Source organism: Leptinotarsa decemlineata, unplaced genomic scaffold (genome assembly GCF_025532065.1).
Source record: "Leptinotarsa decemlineata unplaced genomic scaffold, Ldec_3_MD MMD2_tig00003192_RagTag_RagTag, whole genome shotgun sequence".
In the NCBI taxonomy this organism is placed as follows: Eukaryota; Metazoa; Arthropoda; class Insecta; order Coleoptera; family Chrysomelidae; genus Leptinotarsa; species Leptinotarsa decemlineata.
In genome coordinates this window covers 3,890,738-3,907,956 of record NW_027412582.1, presented here as the reverse complement: position 1 = coordinate 3,907,956, position 17,219 = coordinate 3,890,738, and the positions used below count along the sequence as shown (strand labels likewise).

Below are 17,219 nucleotides of genomic sequence, written 5' to 3'. Positions count from 1 at the left end.
AATATTAAAAGAAATGAGTCATCCTGACTTATTACCACAGTTAAACTAGTTCTCGTCATCTTTTGTTTATCCAATACGGTAAGGGTTGATATGACAGCATTAGCAAAAAGCGCGCGAAAAAGGTTTGGTTCTTGTTAGTCTAAGGAAGAGATAACACGTGTGTCTGAATTAGGAAAGTGCTTAGTGGAGTCAATCGACGAAATAGTAAGTATTTTATGACTTTTTCATTTAAAATGCATGTAATATATTGGAGATTATTCTGAAGGGTTTAAAGGAGTTATTTTTTCATATAACTGACCAAAAAACGATTTTAAATTTGAAATTTTCAGTGGCTGCGAACCGAGGATCAGTTAAAACATTTAATCTTTGCCTTTCAGTTGTATTATCAAAATAAATCTAATAATTTTCTTTTTATATCATAATTTGTATACTTGCATGAGCTCTTTCCGCACATTGGATTGCGGCCGGCAATTAGTTTCTATAATTCAATTTACTTTGATTATAAATTATCTTAAGAACCCAATGACCGAGAACCAGCTTTTCTCGGCCACTTTGAAAAATACATGGGCCGAGAACTAAAATATATAGTGATTTCTGTTCTCGGCCTCTCGGTTTTTAACGTGGTCTTCGTATAGTTGTTATTAGGGAGATACTTTCTGTAAGAACTTCAAATAGATTTTTATTCGTTTTTTTATTTTTAGTGGCTAGATCTAAAAGAAATAGAATCAAAACTAAAGTCTCTGTGGTAATTCGACCTAGACCAAAAACGAGAAGAATAATGTACCAATACTCTGAAGAAGATTTGAAAAATGCCTTGCATGAAGTCAGAGTTAATAAAATGAAGATAAGAGAAGCTAGTAGAAGATTTAATGTTCCAAGGGCCACAATTCAGGACAGGCTGACAGGGAGGGTACCGGATGAGTTGAGAAGATTATGTTCAATGCAGAAGGAAAATTTGCTCCTCCCCTAGTTCTCTTTCCTTATGTGAGACCTCCTCGAGCTGTCGTCGATAATATGCCAAATGGCTGGATTTTGGGAAAGTCCGAAAAAGGGTGGATGACATCTGATGTGTTTTTTGAGTTCCTGAGTAACGATTTCAATACCTGGTTAACAAGAGAAAATATTCCAAAACCTGTCATTCTCTTTGTAGATGGGCACAAATCTCATCTTACTATGGCGACAAGTGAGTGGTGCCATAACAATCAAATTATTTTATATGCTCTACCTCCAAACACTACTCATATGCTGCAACCAGCTGATGTAAGCGTGTTCAGGCCAATGAAGTCAGAGTGACAAAAAACTGTATGCAAGTGGCAGAGTAAACCAGAAAATCTTAATTGTTCCGTGACAAAAGTAAATTTTTGCACTGTTTTTAATGAAAGCTATTGAAAATGATCTTCCGATAATAAATATTTCTGGAATATCCGTAATGTCTACAGAAATTGCAACTGATGGTGTTCATGAAATAAGCGAAAATCAAAATGATAAAGATATGCTGGAGTATGAGGATGAAAATAACAATTTTGGAAGAGAAGACTTTAAGAAAGACAAAATAAATATCGAAGATGGAAAAGAAAATGACATTCAAACACAAAAAAATGACGAAAAAAATAAACACGATGATAAGCAAGAAAATAAAATTGACCAAGAAAGCGCTAACAACGAGAGAAGTGATTATGAAAATGGCAAAGAAATACTAAAAAACAACGATAAAATAGAAAACCCGAATGAAGAGAAAAATGAACAGAATATTATTTCACAAAAGACAGAAAATCGGTTACAGGAAAATGAATACGAAAACAAAAATGATCATAAAGGAAAGAAAAATTCTAGTGAAAAAGCAAAATGCAAACTACATGATGCATTTGCAAACCATCTAACTTATCCCGAACCAGTGAAACGAAATGAAAATACTAAGGGTAAAGAATGAAAAAGCACCTAGTGCAATTAGTAGTGATAAATGGAGGAATATTACAAGAGAAAGGATGAAGAGAAGAAGCTAAAAAAATTTGAGATAGAAAAACGTAAAGAAGAAAGAAGAAAAAATAGAGAAAATAAACAAGAGAAGAGTTTACCAAAGAAAAAATCTCCTAACAGAATAAATACAAATGACAAGTCAAGAAGTAATGAGAAAATACCATGTAACTTATGCAAAGATGTACCAAACAGTGACACAGTAGACGAAGATAACAAGAATATAGGATGCGACTTCTGCGACAAATGGTATCACAAAAAGTGTACTGAATTTTACGAGATTCCATATAGCATTGCTGCCGCCAAAGATTACAAGTGCGATATGTGCGAAATTTAACATTGAAATACCTATAAGGAATATAGATTTAAGTTGTGTTAGTAATATATTTCAATATTTGAAAATAAGAATTTGAAATATATTTTTATATGTCTAGTTGTATAATTATTTGTTGGTTGATCTCATTAACATTCTATAGTTAACATTACAAATATAATTATAAAGAATTACCTATATACCTACCTATTGAGACAGATTTTTGGATGGCCGAGAACTGATATAAAAATAGCCGAGAATTGTGTGGGGTGGCTGAGAACCAGAAAAAAAGGGTTTTTTTCAGTTTTTCAGGTTTCTTTGCCGAAAGGTTTGAAGTAACAAAAAAAAACATTTCGGAGGTTGTTAACAACACATGACTTAATATTTTTCATTCGAAGCAAATTTCAATTTAAAGCCGTTTTCTGTACTTAATTTTAAAACAAAGTCGTTTTTTTCACTAAAAGGCCGAGGACCAGTACACTGACCCTATTTCGTGAAAAATAGTCTTTCAGCGTAGGATTCTTGTTCAATCCCATCCAGATTAGCATTCCAATAATTGCCAACATTTCTGACTCATTGGTATCTTGCCATTTAGTTATCAATAAATGTTTTTGAATAGTTTCATTTGTTATGTCATTTATAATTTTTTGTTTCGCGTATCGGTTCGTTTCTTGAACCAATATGGGTAAAATATCAGCCAAAAAAAAGCTTATAAAAATCTAAAGGTTCATCTCCACTCCTTTTAGCAAAAAACGCTGCAGAGAATCCTGAGTTGTCACTGAATGTAAAGTCCTTTAAATTTCCTAAAGAAAAATACTTTATAGAATCCTAAGATTAGCTTGTTTCATTTTATATTACCTGAACAATCATTCCAGATTACTCGAACTTCATGTGATTCCCCTCCAGCTAGTTTTGTGTTGTCATCGCTCTCATGTGAGCTACCTTCGCCGTTTTCGAATAAATTTACTTCGCTATCCGAAGTGACGTTTACAGTCCCAATATTTGCATTTGCCTGGACACAGTCGTTTAGTCTTCGTCTTTTTGCAACTATGCCTTTGAGCCTTTGAAAATACATGGACTAGTAACAAGCATTATAATTTTTCTCAATAATAAATAAAGTTTCCAGAATTTATTATCCGAAGGAATAACGTCACCCGCGATTATACAAAAATACCTAGAGAAACAGAGCATTTCACTTGAAGACATTTTGATTTTTCTATTTTTTATGAGGTCTTCACTGAAAGGAGGAGGTTTATTTTTATTTTCAAAGTCATATTTGAAATGTTTGAACTTGAAATTCAATGTTTCCAGACCAACTATTTTATCTGTAATGACTAAATTATATAATATATTAGCCACACTGTATAATCACACACCCTCTAAAATATCTTGCATTATATCCAGCAAATGATTTTCAGTGACATGAAATGAGGAAATTTTATTAAGAACACATTCTTCAATGATACCAGTTCTTGAAGCGTCATTAATCAAAACATCTTCATTATAACTGTCACGTGTTCGAAGCAGTGGAATGTCTAGACCAGTGTTTCCCAAACTTATCTAAAGCGCGACCCCTTTTTGTTAAAAAAAATTGTACACGACCCCCTACTCATCACCCAAACCAAAATAGCGACAAAAATAGCGTGCCTAATTTACAACTGATGGTTTCTCAAATTTTATTTTACTTTACTGTTTAAATTCAAACTAAATACATTTGAAAAATTCAACAATTATTTTAATAATTGCGATCTGTCCCACTAGTACAGTAGTAGTACTTCTGCCAGACTAGTATTTACAATAAAAATAAATAATAAAAAGTCGACTGCACATTGTACACCGCGACATCTTTGTGTCTACATCGCAATACTTTTCCATGATATTCGCGAAGGCTCTACTCCTTACTTCGCTACTAGATGGCACTCTGGAACGTTCTCGTAGCCTCGTTTTGGCTTTATATAAGCGGCGATGTGCAATGAGACCTCATATTCACAGTTCACACTTTTTCAGAGTTGAGATCTTATAGAGGTAACACCTACTGAAAGTGAAGTAAAGTGAGTGAGAAGTGAAGTGAGATAAAGTGAATACGTTCTGTGTTGCGTGAAAGCTAAACACAAAAAAACTAGTTCTTTTTAGAACTAAGTGTGCGTAAGCACACACAGAAAGAATTCGACATTCCTGTTCAGGCTTTTTAGGACCCTACCGACAATAACATGGAGGAGGAAAATAAAAAGTTAAGAGAGGAAAACGAAGATCTAAAGAAGGACATCATAAGCTGGCAGGAGAAATACCTTTCAGAGTTCGCCAGATGCAAGGAGGCAATAGAAGAGTTAAGGGATAGGATTGATAAGTTGACTGCAGAGAATGCAGAACTGAAAGAATCCAAAACAAAGAAGAAAGGAAGAGAAGAAAAACCAAAGAAGGAGGAAGAAGAAAAACAGACAAACACCAGGAAAAATCAACAGCAAGAGACCGGAAAAAATCTGTTTAAAATCTGTTTTTCCGTTAACCAGCTGTCGCACCCCTACGAACGACAACCCTCAGAAGTCGAAACTTGTGCGAGCTAAGGATTAACGAGGTCTTACCTTTTAACGTGTGATTCCTAATACGGAAAGGAAAAAGAGTGCAGAAAAGCGAAGGACACAGCGGACAACGAGGACAAAAACAAGATCCTGACAACAGCCCCCGAGAAGGAGAAGGAGAAAACTACCAAGAGGACAAGAGAACAGGTAGTAACAACCGAAACAGAAACGGAAGACGAAGGTTTCCAAAAAGTGGAAACTAAGAAAAGCCGTAAAGCCAAGAAGAGAACAACAAATGACTTAGAAGAAAACAAAATGGATGCGGAAACAACGTCCATGGACACGGAAACGGCGTCCATAACTGTCGTACCAGTCATACCAACCGGAGAACGTAAAACTCCGGAGGTCCCAGTCTGGCCAACCTCCAGGCCAACCGAGGACAGGCCAAACGAACAAGGAGTATCAGCAAACGCGGATACGAATCCGAAACAGACAAACCCCATGTCACCACCACCGATAGTTGTCCATGACAGCAAACGGTGGAACGAGATTTCCAGAGGTCTCGAAGCCCGTAAAATCGGGTACAATAAGGCAAGGCTTACTAGAGATGGAATATACATCTACACGAACAACGAAGAAGAGTGGCGCAAAGCCACAAGATACATGGAGGAATTCCGCCTGGAATTCCACACGTTCACCCTGAAAAAAGAAATCCCACTCCACGCAGTAATCCGGGGGATACCGGAGAACGTGGAGGAAGCGGACGTCGCGGCAGATCTTACCAAACAAGGGTTCGAGGTTCTGGAATGTCATAGAATGACGTCCAGAAAAACTAGACAAATACTGCCGCTATTCCTGGTCAAAGTGCCTAAAGACCAGGACAAAATCTACGCATTAAGAACATGCGTAAATTTGATCGTGCGGGCGGAGCCGCAAAGAATTAACAAAAGAGAAATAAGGCAATGCCACCGATGCCAGTACTTCGGGCATGCACAGAGATGTTGCCACGCAACCGCACGTTGCGTAAAATGCGGTGAGCAACATGAGACTAGAGAATGCCAAAAACAAAGGGAAGAGCCGGCCAAATGCGCAAACTGCCTGGGTGCGCATCCGGCAAGTTACAGGGGGTGCAGAATGTTCCCCAAACCAAGACCCTCGCAATCAACAGGAAGCAGGCCTCGACAAACGGAGAGTCAGAGGCCCCGGCAACAAACAGCTCAAAGAAAGCCAGCACCGAAGGCACAACAAACCGGAGGAAGCGAGCTGATCCAAATCCTAGGAAATCTGACGACTGAGCAGCAAAAGATCGCGCAAGCGGTCTTAGCCGCCTTAATTCAAGCACCCGGTCGACAGTAATGCCCGCACGAATCCCGGGAAGATTACTAGTAGGATCGTGGAACATCAACGGTTTCACAGAGAGAAGAAACGAGCTACTGGAGCTACTGTCGCGCCTAGAAATAGACGTCATGGCGCTCCAGGAGACACGGATAAGAAGCGAAAAGAGCTACCGCATCCCAGGATACAACATGTACAGGACAGACAGGCCAGGGGGGCGCAACGCCGCGGGAGGCGTTGCGCTACTAGTTAAAACAGACCTAGCGCAAAACGAAGAAAGAAGACCAGAAATCCAAATCGGCGAAGCAGTAGCGGTCAGAGTCAACGTGAGACGCTACGAGCAGCTGAAAATATCGTCGGTATACCTACCTCCGCAAGGTAGAAGAATAGAAAGAACCGACATGGCAGAATTATTCCCAGATCACCATCCCACAGTGGCCATCGGCGACTTCAACGCAAAGTCGCCAGACTGGAACTGTAGGTTCGCAAACACAAGAGGCAGAGATATAGTAAGATTACTAGACGAATTTGAGGACATCGAGGTAGTAGCATCAAACAGCCCAACGTACTACCCGCAAGCAGACGCAGTCCCAAGCACTCTTGACATCGCGCTAGTACAAAACATCGACACTACGGAGATGGAAGTACTAGAGGAAGGGTCGTCAGACCACAACCCCATCCTATTCACAATAGGAAGGGGAGAAGTGGAAACAGACAACCCAACGAAGCGAATCATAGACTGGACAAGATTCCAGCGAACCATACACGACGCGCTGGGTGAGATACCACGCATCGAAACAAAAACAGATCTGGAGAACGCCACGGACCAGCTTCAGCAGGCGATCACACAAACAACGGAAAGAAGCGCGAGGGAAGTCCCAGCCACGCGCTATAACTTCCAAGAGCACCTTCCACCAGAAACGATGGAACTAATCAGAATAAGAAGACGCCTGAAAAGACAGTACCAAAGAACACGTGCACCGATGGACAAAAGGTGCATGAATAGAGCAAACAGGATACTGAAGGAAGAGCTGAAAGCGATCCGAAAAAGACAATGGACCACCCGTCTGGAAGAGCTGGCCACAGAAGATAGATCTGCGTGGCAAATGCAGAAGAAACTTAGGAACGGACCGCGACAACCCTGCCCACCAATACACGGCGAGCAAGGAATTGTCTACACTGACCAGGAGAAGGCGGAAGCATTCGCGGACAACTTCGAAAGGCAGTGCAAAGAGAATGACGTCCCGTTCACAGACGAGGTAGATGAAATAGAAAACCAGGTGGAAAGAACGGTACGGAGGCTCAACCGACGAACAGACAATGCGCAACCCCTGGCCCCGACATCGCCTGAGGAATTGAAGGACATTCTGAGGCGCCTTATCACTCGGAAAGCACCAGGCCCAGATAATATAACAAATAGAGCACTGAAAGTGCTGCCACGAAAGGGTATAGCAGCCATAACCAACATCATAAATGCTATACTCAGACTGCAACACTTCCCGTACCAGTTCAAAGAGGCAACGGTAATCCACATACCAAAGCCCAAGAAGAACCACCTATTTCCAGCGAACCACCGGCCAATAAGCTTACTGCCATCCATGAGCAAAGTGGCGGAACGCGTCATCCTGAAGAGACTGGAAGAACAAACCAGAGAGTTAGGGATCCTCCCCGACGAACAATTCGGTTTTAGATCAGAACACTCAACAGAGCTACAAGTCCTGAGGGTAGTGGAATTTGCGACAGAAGGCTTCAACCTTGGCAAAGGACACAACACCGGAGCTATCTTCCTAGACGTCTCCAAGGCGTTCGACAGAGTTTGGCACGACGGGCTACTAGCCAAGATGAGCGATTTCGGATACTCCAAACCAATGGTAAGATTAATCCAGTCTTTTCTAGCTGACAGGCGATGCCGCTGCAGAGTAGGAGACGAATTATCAACAGTTCGACTACTGGAGGCAGGAGTCCCGCAAGGTGCAGTCCTTTCGCCACACCTCTATTCCGTATACACGGCAGACGTGCCCAAGCCAGAGAACAACTTTAACAAGTTGGCACTCTACGCGGACGACACGGCCCTGCTGGCGAGATCTAGGAGTCAAGTACTCGTTACAAGATACCTACAACAACAGGCAGACAGATTAGAGGAGTGGGCTAACCTGTGGAAGATCAGTATCAACCCTGACAAGAGTCAGGCGATACTGTTCACCCGCAGGTTCGTACAACCGGAAGGCAACGTCATCTTCAACGGACAAGAGATTCCGTGGACAAACAAAGCAACATATCTCGGGGTCATCCTAGACAAGAAGCTAACATTCCAGGAACACGTACAACAGAGAATTGGAATGGCCAAACAGGCCAGAAGACGCCTGGCGCCGATCATAGGAAGAAGTAGTAACATGGCACTGAAAGTCAAGCTACTGATGATCAGAACGATCCTAATGCCGATAATACTGTATGCATGCACTGCCTGGGGCCAGTGCGCGCAGACATACAGAAAGAAGATCCAAGCATTTATGAACACGAGCGTAAGGGCCGCCGTAAATGCACCGTATTACATCCCAAACAGATTCATATACAGGACTGGACACGCAGTATGTGGACGTGTATATGAGAGAACATGCAGAAAGCACGTTCGATAGAATCAGATCGCACTTAAATCCAGCGTTTCGCGATCTACACGATGCGTTGAACATGGATGACCCCAGGTTCCGAGAAAGGGACAAACATCCAAGGCCGACCAGACAAAATCAGAGACCGCCCCCACGAGTCGCCGTTAGGCGGCTCAGGCAAGTATAAAAATCTTAAGTGTGTTAACCATATACTCTCTTACAGGAAAACCGCGATTCAATTTCAAAATCACATTTCTCAGCTTCACTGGGAAACGCCCGACTATCACAACTCTGGCCGCCGTTAGCTTTGGGGGCCCCCATGCAAAAATTCAATTAGGAATACCGCGACAAACAAGAGCCAAATAAAATTTAAACCGAGAAGTTAGATAGGGAAATAAAAGCACCTAAAGGCTGGTTTCCAACCAAAAGAGGTTAGATATCAATCTTGCTGAAGTGCCAGCAGCTGGATTGAGGACCGTTTCCTTAAGAAACGGGGGTGGAAGGAAAGGGTCGCCAGGTCCAAACCTGCGGAAGCAATTCCGTAAGGAGGGAGCTTGCGACCTGGGCACACAACCCGGGAGGGGCATGGGGGAATGAAACCTCAGTTCACGTCAGTTATGAGACGATTGAGACGTTGATGAGTGAACATCGATAGTGACATAAGTGACATTTTTCAGTTTATAATCCGCTATCCCCTAAAAGTGCTTTAGGCCGATAAGCGTTAATAATGGAGGAATTATTGAATAGTATTCACTACTTCCGGAGAAACAACTCAAGAGACGCAGTAGTTGCATTAGTAGCTACACTATTAGACAGGTATGACGTTTCCAGCTTAGAGCTGGCGAAATCATACAAATACTTCGAGAAAGTGATGGAAAATAATAAACAAAATCGCAAGCCAAAGTACTACCAGCTTTTCGAAGCTTTTCCAAGCTACGAAAACGACGTAGAAGATCCTGATTTCGACAGCATTCCTTCAGAGGATGAAGAAATTATGGAAGAAAACATACCTCAAAAAAGAGCGGCCACGCCTGAGCCCTCTGTGGAAAAAACAAAAAGCCCGGTACAACAACCAAAAAAGAAAAAAAGCAGAAATTCATTACCTGAACGGAAAAGTGAAAGTAAACCCGATGACGTCACACCCGGTACGTCACAAAACCCGAGCGAACCGGAAGGGCCCAAACAAAAGGACAGGCAGGTAGCCCAGAAGGCTAATCCCCAGACAAAAGACGATAATAAACCCGAAAGGATGGATTTAGATGAGGAAAATAAGGTCGAGGATGCCACGGGAACTCGACAAGAACAACAAAAGACCGTAAAACCTCCGCCAATAACAATACGGGCGAAGGAAAAATGGAAATAATTTAATTCGATCGCCGCCGCGCAGAACATTTCCATCTCGCGGGCGATAAATACTAACGACGGGATCAAAGTTCATCTAAACACCATAGATGAATTTAGAAAACTCACAAAAATCCTAGACAATGAAAAAATACCGTACCATACCTACTCGGTACAAGCCGACAAGCCTCTAAGAGTCGTTTTTCGGGGAGTTCCAGAACTCCTTGAAACTGAGGACATAAAGGCAGAACTTCAAGGAAAAGGCTTTGAAGTTATTTCCATCGCTCGGATGAGCAAGACAAGCAAAAAACCGATCCCATTTGTATTAGTCTTGGTACCTAGAAACCAAACTAATATTTTTAAAGTGGAAGAATTGCAAAATGTTCGCGTAAGTGCAGAAACACAACGCCCAAGGAACAGAGTAGGACAGTGTTTTAGGTGTCAGAAGTTCGGACACACACAGCGGAACTGTAAAGCAGTTCCCGCTTGCGTAAAATGTGCCGGACGACACTTAACAAACGAGTGCAGAAGACAAAAAAACTCGCCCATGCGGTGTTTCAACAGTAAAGGCGAGCATCCAGCCAGTTTCTCTGGGTGCCCAGAACGCCCAGAAAACAAAAAAAACGGCCACTGACGTGCCAAATGACAGACGGCAGCCCACAAACCCGAGGACAGCCAGACAAAATACAGTCAGAGACGGAATCTCATATGCGAGAGCCGTGTCCGCAGCGGAGAATTCCCACAGCTCTCCCGAAGGTCTCCCAACGGCCCTAGGGCAGCTGCAGGAAATTCTAACGAAATTTCCAGTCCTGCAAGCCATGCTTGTCGGAAAAAATTGAAAAGAGAAGCTGAAGAAACCTATGTCTGCACGACAAAAGAAAGAAAAAATAGAAGAATGGAAACTTCTACAAACATAGCCAAGCTACAAGAAGTCGACAGAGACTTGTCTCTGTCGCCAAAACCCAAAAAACCTAATAGATGTCAACCCAGATAGATTAAAGAGACAGGGATTTAAATTATTCAGAACTCGACATAACCAAGATAACCACGGAGACCTCAGTTCGAAACAGCACGTTGTGGCGAATGCAGCGGTATTAACCCAGATAATGCCACTGTCCTTTTAATAGGTCAGCTTCTAGATTCCTATATTTCAAGAATTTTATTCATTCTTTCATAGATGGCGCCTACTTATATGTACAGTTAACCTATGTGTCAGTTATTGCAGTGAATAGATAACAAAAATTTCACTTCTGTAAGCTTCAGTTTATAATTGAGTTTGCTTGTATTTGTGCGTAACAGATATGGACAATTGGAGGTAAGGTAGAATTTATTGAAATTTATTTATTTTGACAAAGTTATGTTTATCGAAACGTAAAAATATTGTTCTTCATATTTGATAACTAAAATAAACAAATTTTTTATTTTTTTTCGTACATTTTGTTGAAAATATGTGCTGTCCTTTATAAAGGCCAGTGGCATGAACAGGTACTACAAACTTTTTTTATCGTTACAGTTATTTCAAGAGACCTCTTACGGCTCTTGAACTCATGGAAGAGATAGAAAATATTGATGATGATACAAAGTTACCAGATGCTATAGTGCTTTTTCCACCTATTAATGCTAATGAAGGAGATACAGACGAGGATTCAGGAGACGAAGAAAATGTCGGTATCGATAATCTTCCTGCAGGGCAGCTCAACGCAGAAGTAGAAATAAGGCTGAACTCAGGCGAGGAAGAAAATGTAGGAAATAAGGATGAATTAGATTTTCCTGACGAAAATAATGGCATGGAAAATAACGACATAAGTCAAGATAACTCTTATAAGAGAAATGACGAATTTGAAGAAAATTGTCCCTTGTCATATTTTATAAGGTACAAAAAAAAGAAAGCAAAATCATGTAACTGGGTTGAGAGAGATATTAAAGATAACATGACTTCCTGGAAAAATATACAAGGACCAAGTAATCAGTTATCGTCAGTAGAACTCTTCAGCTTATTTTTTGATGATGAAGTATGGCAAATGATAACTGACTATACCAATTTGTATTCAATCCAAAAAAATAGACCTGGTGACATAAGTCTCAATGAAATAAAATGTTTTTTTGGAGTACTATTACTAAGTGGCTAACACTACTTTTCCAGAAGATCCTTGTATTGGGAAAGTAATGATGATGCTGGTAGCAAACTAGTGACTTCTGCAATATCGAGAAACAGATTCAATTTCATTATGCAAAATATTCATTGTAACGATAATACAATCCTGAATGTAAGCGACAAATTTTCAAAAATACGACCTCTTGTGGAAGCACTTAATAAAAGATTCATCACTTTTGCACCCGTTCAGGAATGTCATAGTATCGACGAGATACTAAGTATTTTGGACGCCATGGTTCGAAACAATTCATAAAAGGTAAGCCCATAAGATGGGGCTACAAGTTATAGACAGGAACTTCTTCAAAAGGTTACATCGAGTGGTTTGAGCCTTACCAACTTGTCAGAAAGATATAAAAATCTAGGTCTAGGTGCCAGCGTTATATTGAGTTTTGCTGATGCTCTCGTATCTGAGAAAGGATGTTTAACATTCCATTTTTTTTTTGATAATTTTTTCACATCTTTCGATCTTCTAATGGTATTGAGAGATCGAAGAATAAGAGCAACGGGCACTGCTCGAGAAAATAGAATTCCAAATTGTTCCATAAAGAGTTCTACTATAATGAAGAAAGAAGTCCGGGGTATATTTGATTACGTACTGGAAGAAAAAGAAAATATTCTAGTTTGTAAATGGCACGATAACAGTATAGTGACAATGGCATCCAACTCTGAATCTGTTTTTCCCCTAGCCAGTGTTTCACGATATTCACAGAAAGAAAAGAAAAAAATCGTTGTTAAACAACCAAATATCATCAAAAAGTACAATAAAAATATAGGAGGCGTAGATAGAGCCGACCAAAATGTGAGTCTCTATCGTGTCTCTATCAGAGGCAAAAAGTGGTATTTCCCTTTGATTAGTCAATGTTTGGATATGGCCGTGCAAAATTCTTGGCAGCTGCATAAATTACAAGGCGGTAAGATGGATCAACTGGCATTTCGTCGATCTCTTGCTCAGGGTATTTTAGAGACTCATAAGAAAACTAGCAAACGAGGTCCTATTAGACCAAGTGCCTACTTACATGAACATTCTCGATACGATCATTTAGATCATCTGATAGTTTATCAAGAAAATCAGACAAGATGTGGACAGTGTCATAAAAAGGTAAAATTCAGATGCGATAAATGTGATATAGCACTACACCCTAAAAGTTGTTTTCTTGAATATCATACAAAATAGAGTTATTATGAAATGTTTCTCAGGTTAACTTTTATAGAATAGAGATATGAATAAAACGATATGAATATTCATGTAGATGTTTATTATGCCACCGTCCTTTTAAAAGAACGGTATATATATCAGTTCTTTCAGTAGATAGATAAGGAAAATATTAAAAAGTATGTTTTTTGTAATTTAATTGAGCAGAAAAAAGAACCATTATGGAAAATTTTCGAAAAAATAATTTCGGGAGTATCTGGGTTAAGTAATGAGTAAATATTTTGCGACTTACGTATTCCAGTTTACGTATTTACGTCTACGATAAATTACAAATTATGGATAAGTTTTTAAAAAGAAGTGCAGAACCATCTACGTCTGAAAGTGGCAGTGATAAAAAGAAAAACAGGCTTTACAGTGATGAATATCTTAAATATGGTTTTACCATTATTTCCAATAAACCACAATGTGTTATTTGTGGAGAAGTATTGTCAAACGAAAGCATGAAGCCATCAAAGTTACTTCGACATTTAAATAGCAAACATCCAGATAAAAAAGACAAGCCCGTAGAATTCTTTGAAAGAAAGCTGAACGCCCTTCACAAACAGCAAGATACTTTTCAATTGGCAACCACTACTAACGAAAAAGCATTATTAGCAAGTTATAAAGTTGCTTATCGCGTTGCCAAAACTAGTAATCCGCACACAATTGCTGAAAATCTGATTTTGCCAGCAGCTGTTGAAATGGTACATATAATGATTGGTGAAAAAGAGCCTGCAAAGTTAAAAACAATACCCCTGTCAAATAATACTATCCAAAGAAGAATTAGTGATATGGCAGAAGATATTCAAGCGCAAGTTGTGGAAAATCTTAATAAATGCACGTACTTCTCTCTTCAAATGGACGAATCCACGGATATATCTAACTGTGCCCAATTCATTACGTTTGTAAGATATGATACAAATAATGGCATTCAAGAAGATATTTTATTTTGTTCCCCATTGGAGACCAATACCACTGGAAAATGTTTATTCGACAGTTTTGTGAAACGCACAAGTAAATATGTTATTGACTGGGGAAAATGTATTGCTATATGCACAGATGGCGCTAAAGCTATGACAGGACATCAATCTGGTCTTGTCGTCACATGGAGACATTGTTTTTTACATCGAGAGGCTCTGGCGTCAAAAGCTTTACCTCCTGAAATGGACCGTGTTATGAAATCCATCATTAAAGTTGTAAATTCCATTGAAGGAAAAGCTTTACAGACCCGTATTTTTCGAAAAATCTGCGAAGACATGGGTGCTATATTTCAAAATCTTCTTTATCACACCGAAGGAAGGTGACTTTCAAGGGGCAACGTCTTAAAAAGAGTATTTCACTTGAGAGCAGAGCTTTTAATGTATTTGAAAGATGAGAAGTCCCCATATGAAAATCAATTTTCCGATCCTATTTGGCTTTTGAAACTAGGTTTCCTTGCTGATATATTCGAACAATTAAATATTTTGAACAGTAATTTGCAAGGTCGCGACATTAATATAATTACAGCCAAAGATAAAATTAAGGGGTTTATAAGAAAAATCGATTTATGGTCAACTTCACTTGGCAAAAAGCAGCTCGATTCATTCCAGTGCGTTCAGGAAATTATAGAAAATGTATGTTACAGTGCTACAAATTTTGAACAAGTTTATGCAGGCATGCAAGTTACTTTGCTTAATTTGAAACAACAGCTCTGTGATTATTTCCCCGAAGAAATTCAAAACAGTTGCGACAGTTGCAGATGGATACTGAATCCGTTTTTAGCCGATTCCTTTCAACATGCTGAAATACCAATAAACATGAAAGAACAACTTATTGAAATATCAAGTGATGGAATGTTGAAGCTCCAATTTTTTTCCCAGAACCCGGACGAATTTTGGACCAAAAAGATGCAGGAATACCCTCAGTTGGCGAATGAAGCTGTAAAATGTTTGGTTCCATTTGTAACATCATATTTATGTGAGTTAAGTTTCTCGTCTATGACTGCCATTAAAACAAAAGTGAGAAATCGTCTCGTACTTGAAAACGATATAATTGTGTGTGTCTCAAATACACAGCCTAGATTTGAAAGACTAGTTTCAAAAAAACAGGCGCATGGGTCTCATTAACATTGTAATATTTGACTTTATTTTTTTCTTTTACTTTTAAGGACTTTTTAAGGACTTTTAATATTTAGTTTTATGTTTCGTTTGATAATTAATTGTTAATTTTTATTTACGGCTTTATTAAAATAAAAATACATGATTTAACAAAGTAGTGTTTTTGTCTTATTTTGGAAATTTCCGGCGACCCCCCTAGTACCTCATTGCGACCCCCCAGGGGTCGCGACCCACACTTTGGAAAACACTGCCTTAGAGTAATCAAAATTCTTTCCTCTGCAGACACACATTCCCTCGTGTTTGTGTCTATCTTTTCTATGAGAGGGCTAATGATCCTTGTCAATAAATTCTAGGTACGATTCTTTCGACATTCGATAAAAAGCTATAAACTTTCTTTCTGTTTGAGATAGTTCCTGTGCTGCTACAAACAGTCTAGAATTGCGATTTTCCATTATGTATGAATGGACCCAGTATTCCCTTCCTGCCCTACGTTGTCTACGGCGATATAACATTGTAAAAATAATTATTATCAATTATAACACTGCTTATGCCAACACCCAACACTGAACACAAAACTGATAAAAAACATTTCATAATGTCGCATCCGTGTGCGTGCACAAGTTTCCAATTAGTTGGAAACTGGTTGTAGAGTAAACTAGTTTGCAACTTTTGTCTCAAAACAGTCGCACCGTGGGCGATCGGCCTTATTTTGGCCAGTGTCATTAAGTAACGACAGAAAACGAAAGAAGGAAAAACTTCACTCTGCAATTTCATCTTCATTATATCGAAAATTCCTAACAGAAAAAGAATGTAGACAAAAGAAGGAAACAGAAGAAAAAAAAAAGGAAAAGAGAAAGGCAACTGAAGCAATACCGAAAAAATCTAGTCGACCAAAGAAAAAACAAAAGATTTCAACAACAATCACAGATGCTTCAGGAAGTGATAGCATTCCCAGTGTGTTCAAGGAAAAGCAAAAAATGTTCATCATATGCTGATGATTTGGACAGTGATGCAGAAGATGATCAACTTAAGAATATTGGCTGTGATAAATGGTTTTGTGGTATCACCTTATGTGTACTGAATTTATTGAAGAGTTTTATGAGAACGTTGAAATGAGAGATTGTTTGCATGTTTTGTACATAAAAAGAGTATTCATTCAAACTTTTTTTTGTAGGAAAAGGAATTTTCACGTTTAATTTATTCTGTACGTCATTTTTTAACTATTGAATATATAATAATTTTATGTCATCAGGTCTTTTTTATTAGTATTTTTTCAATCTCTGTCAACTCCTGCAACCAGAGCTATCATCGACGCCGATGAAAACATTCCTCCCAAGTGGAAGAAGTAGGAAAATCTTTATGTAACTAGCTCAACATCCTTGAACTTGAGGGATCACGGGTTCAGCGTCCCTCTGACATTTGTCAACCTGATAAGCTCTAATCAAACTATTCAAATTCGAGTTCATCGAATTATTCTTAAAGTTGTCGACTACTGGCGCATATACCCTATATTATCTTTGTAAAAATGAGGGCACAAAATATGAAAAATGAGAAAATCAATGAAAAAATCAAAGGCTAATCTCAGACCTGAATGATTTTTGTCGATTTTATGGTTGAAAATGCATATAAATTACATAAGTAAAAAAAGACCATACAACCAAATATATTTGATTGTAAAAAATATATAC

General features: G+C 39.1%; 1 protein-coding gene across 1 annotated transcript; it reads left to right on the top strand.

The window, feature by feature from the left end:
• The first annotated feature begins 11,173 nt into the window (after nt 1-11,173).
• LOC111502725 (piggyBac transposable element-derived protein 3) lies at nt 11,174-12,448 on the top strand. Its single transcript, XM_023156881.2, has 2 exons — nt 11,174-11,403; nt 11,602-12,448. The coding sequence occupies exons 1-2, from the start codon at nt 11,390-11,392 to the stop codon at nt 12,215-12,217; spliced, it is 630 nt and encodes a 209-aa protein (XP_023012649.2). The 5' UTR covers nt 11,174-11,389; the 3' UTR covers nt 12,218-12,448.
• Nucleotides 12,449-17,219: the final 4,771 nt, after the last annotated feature.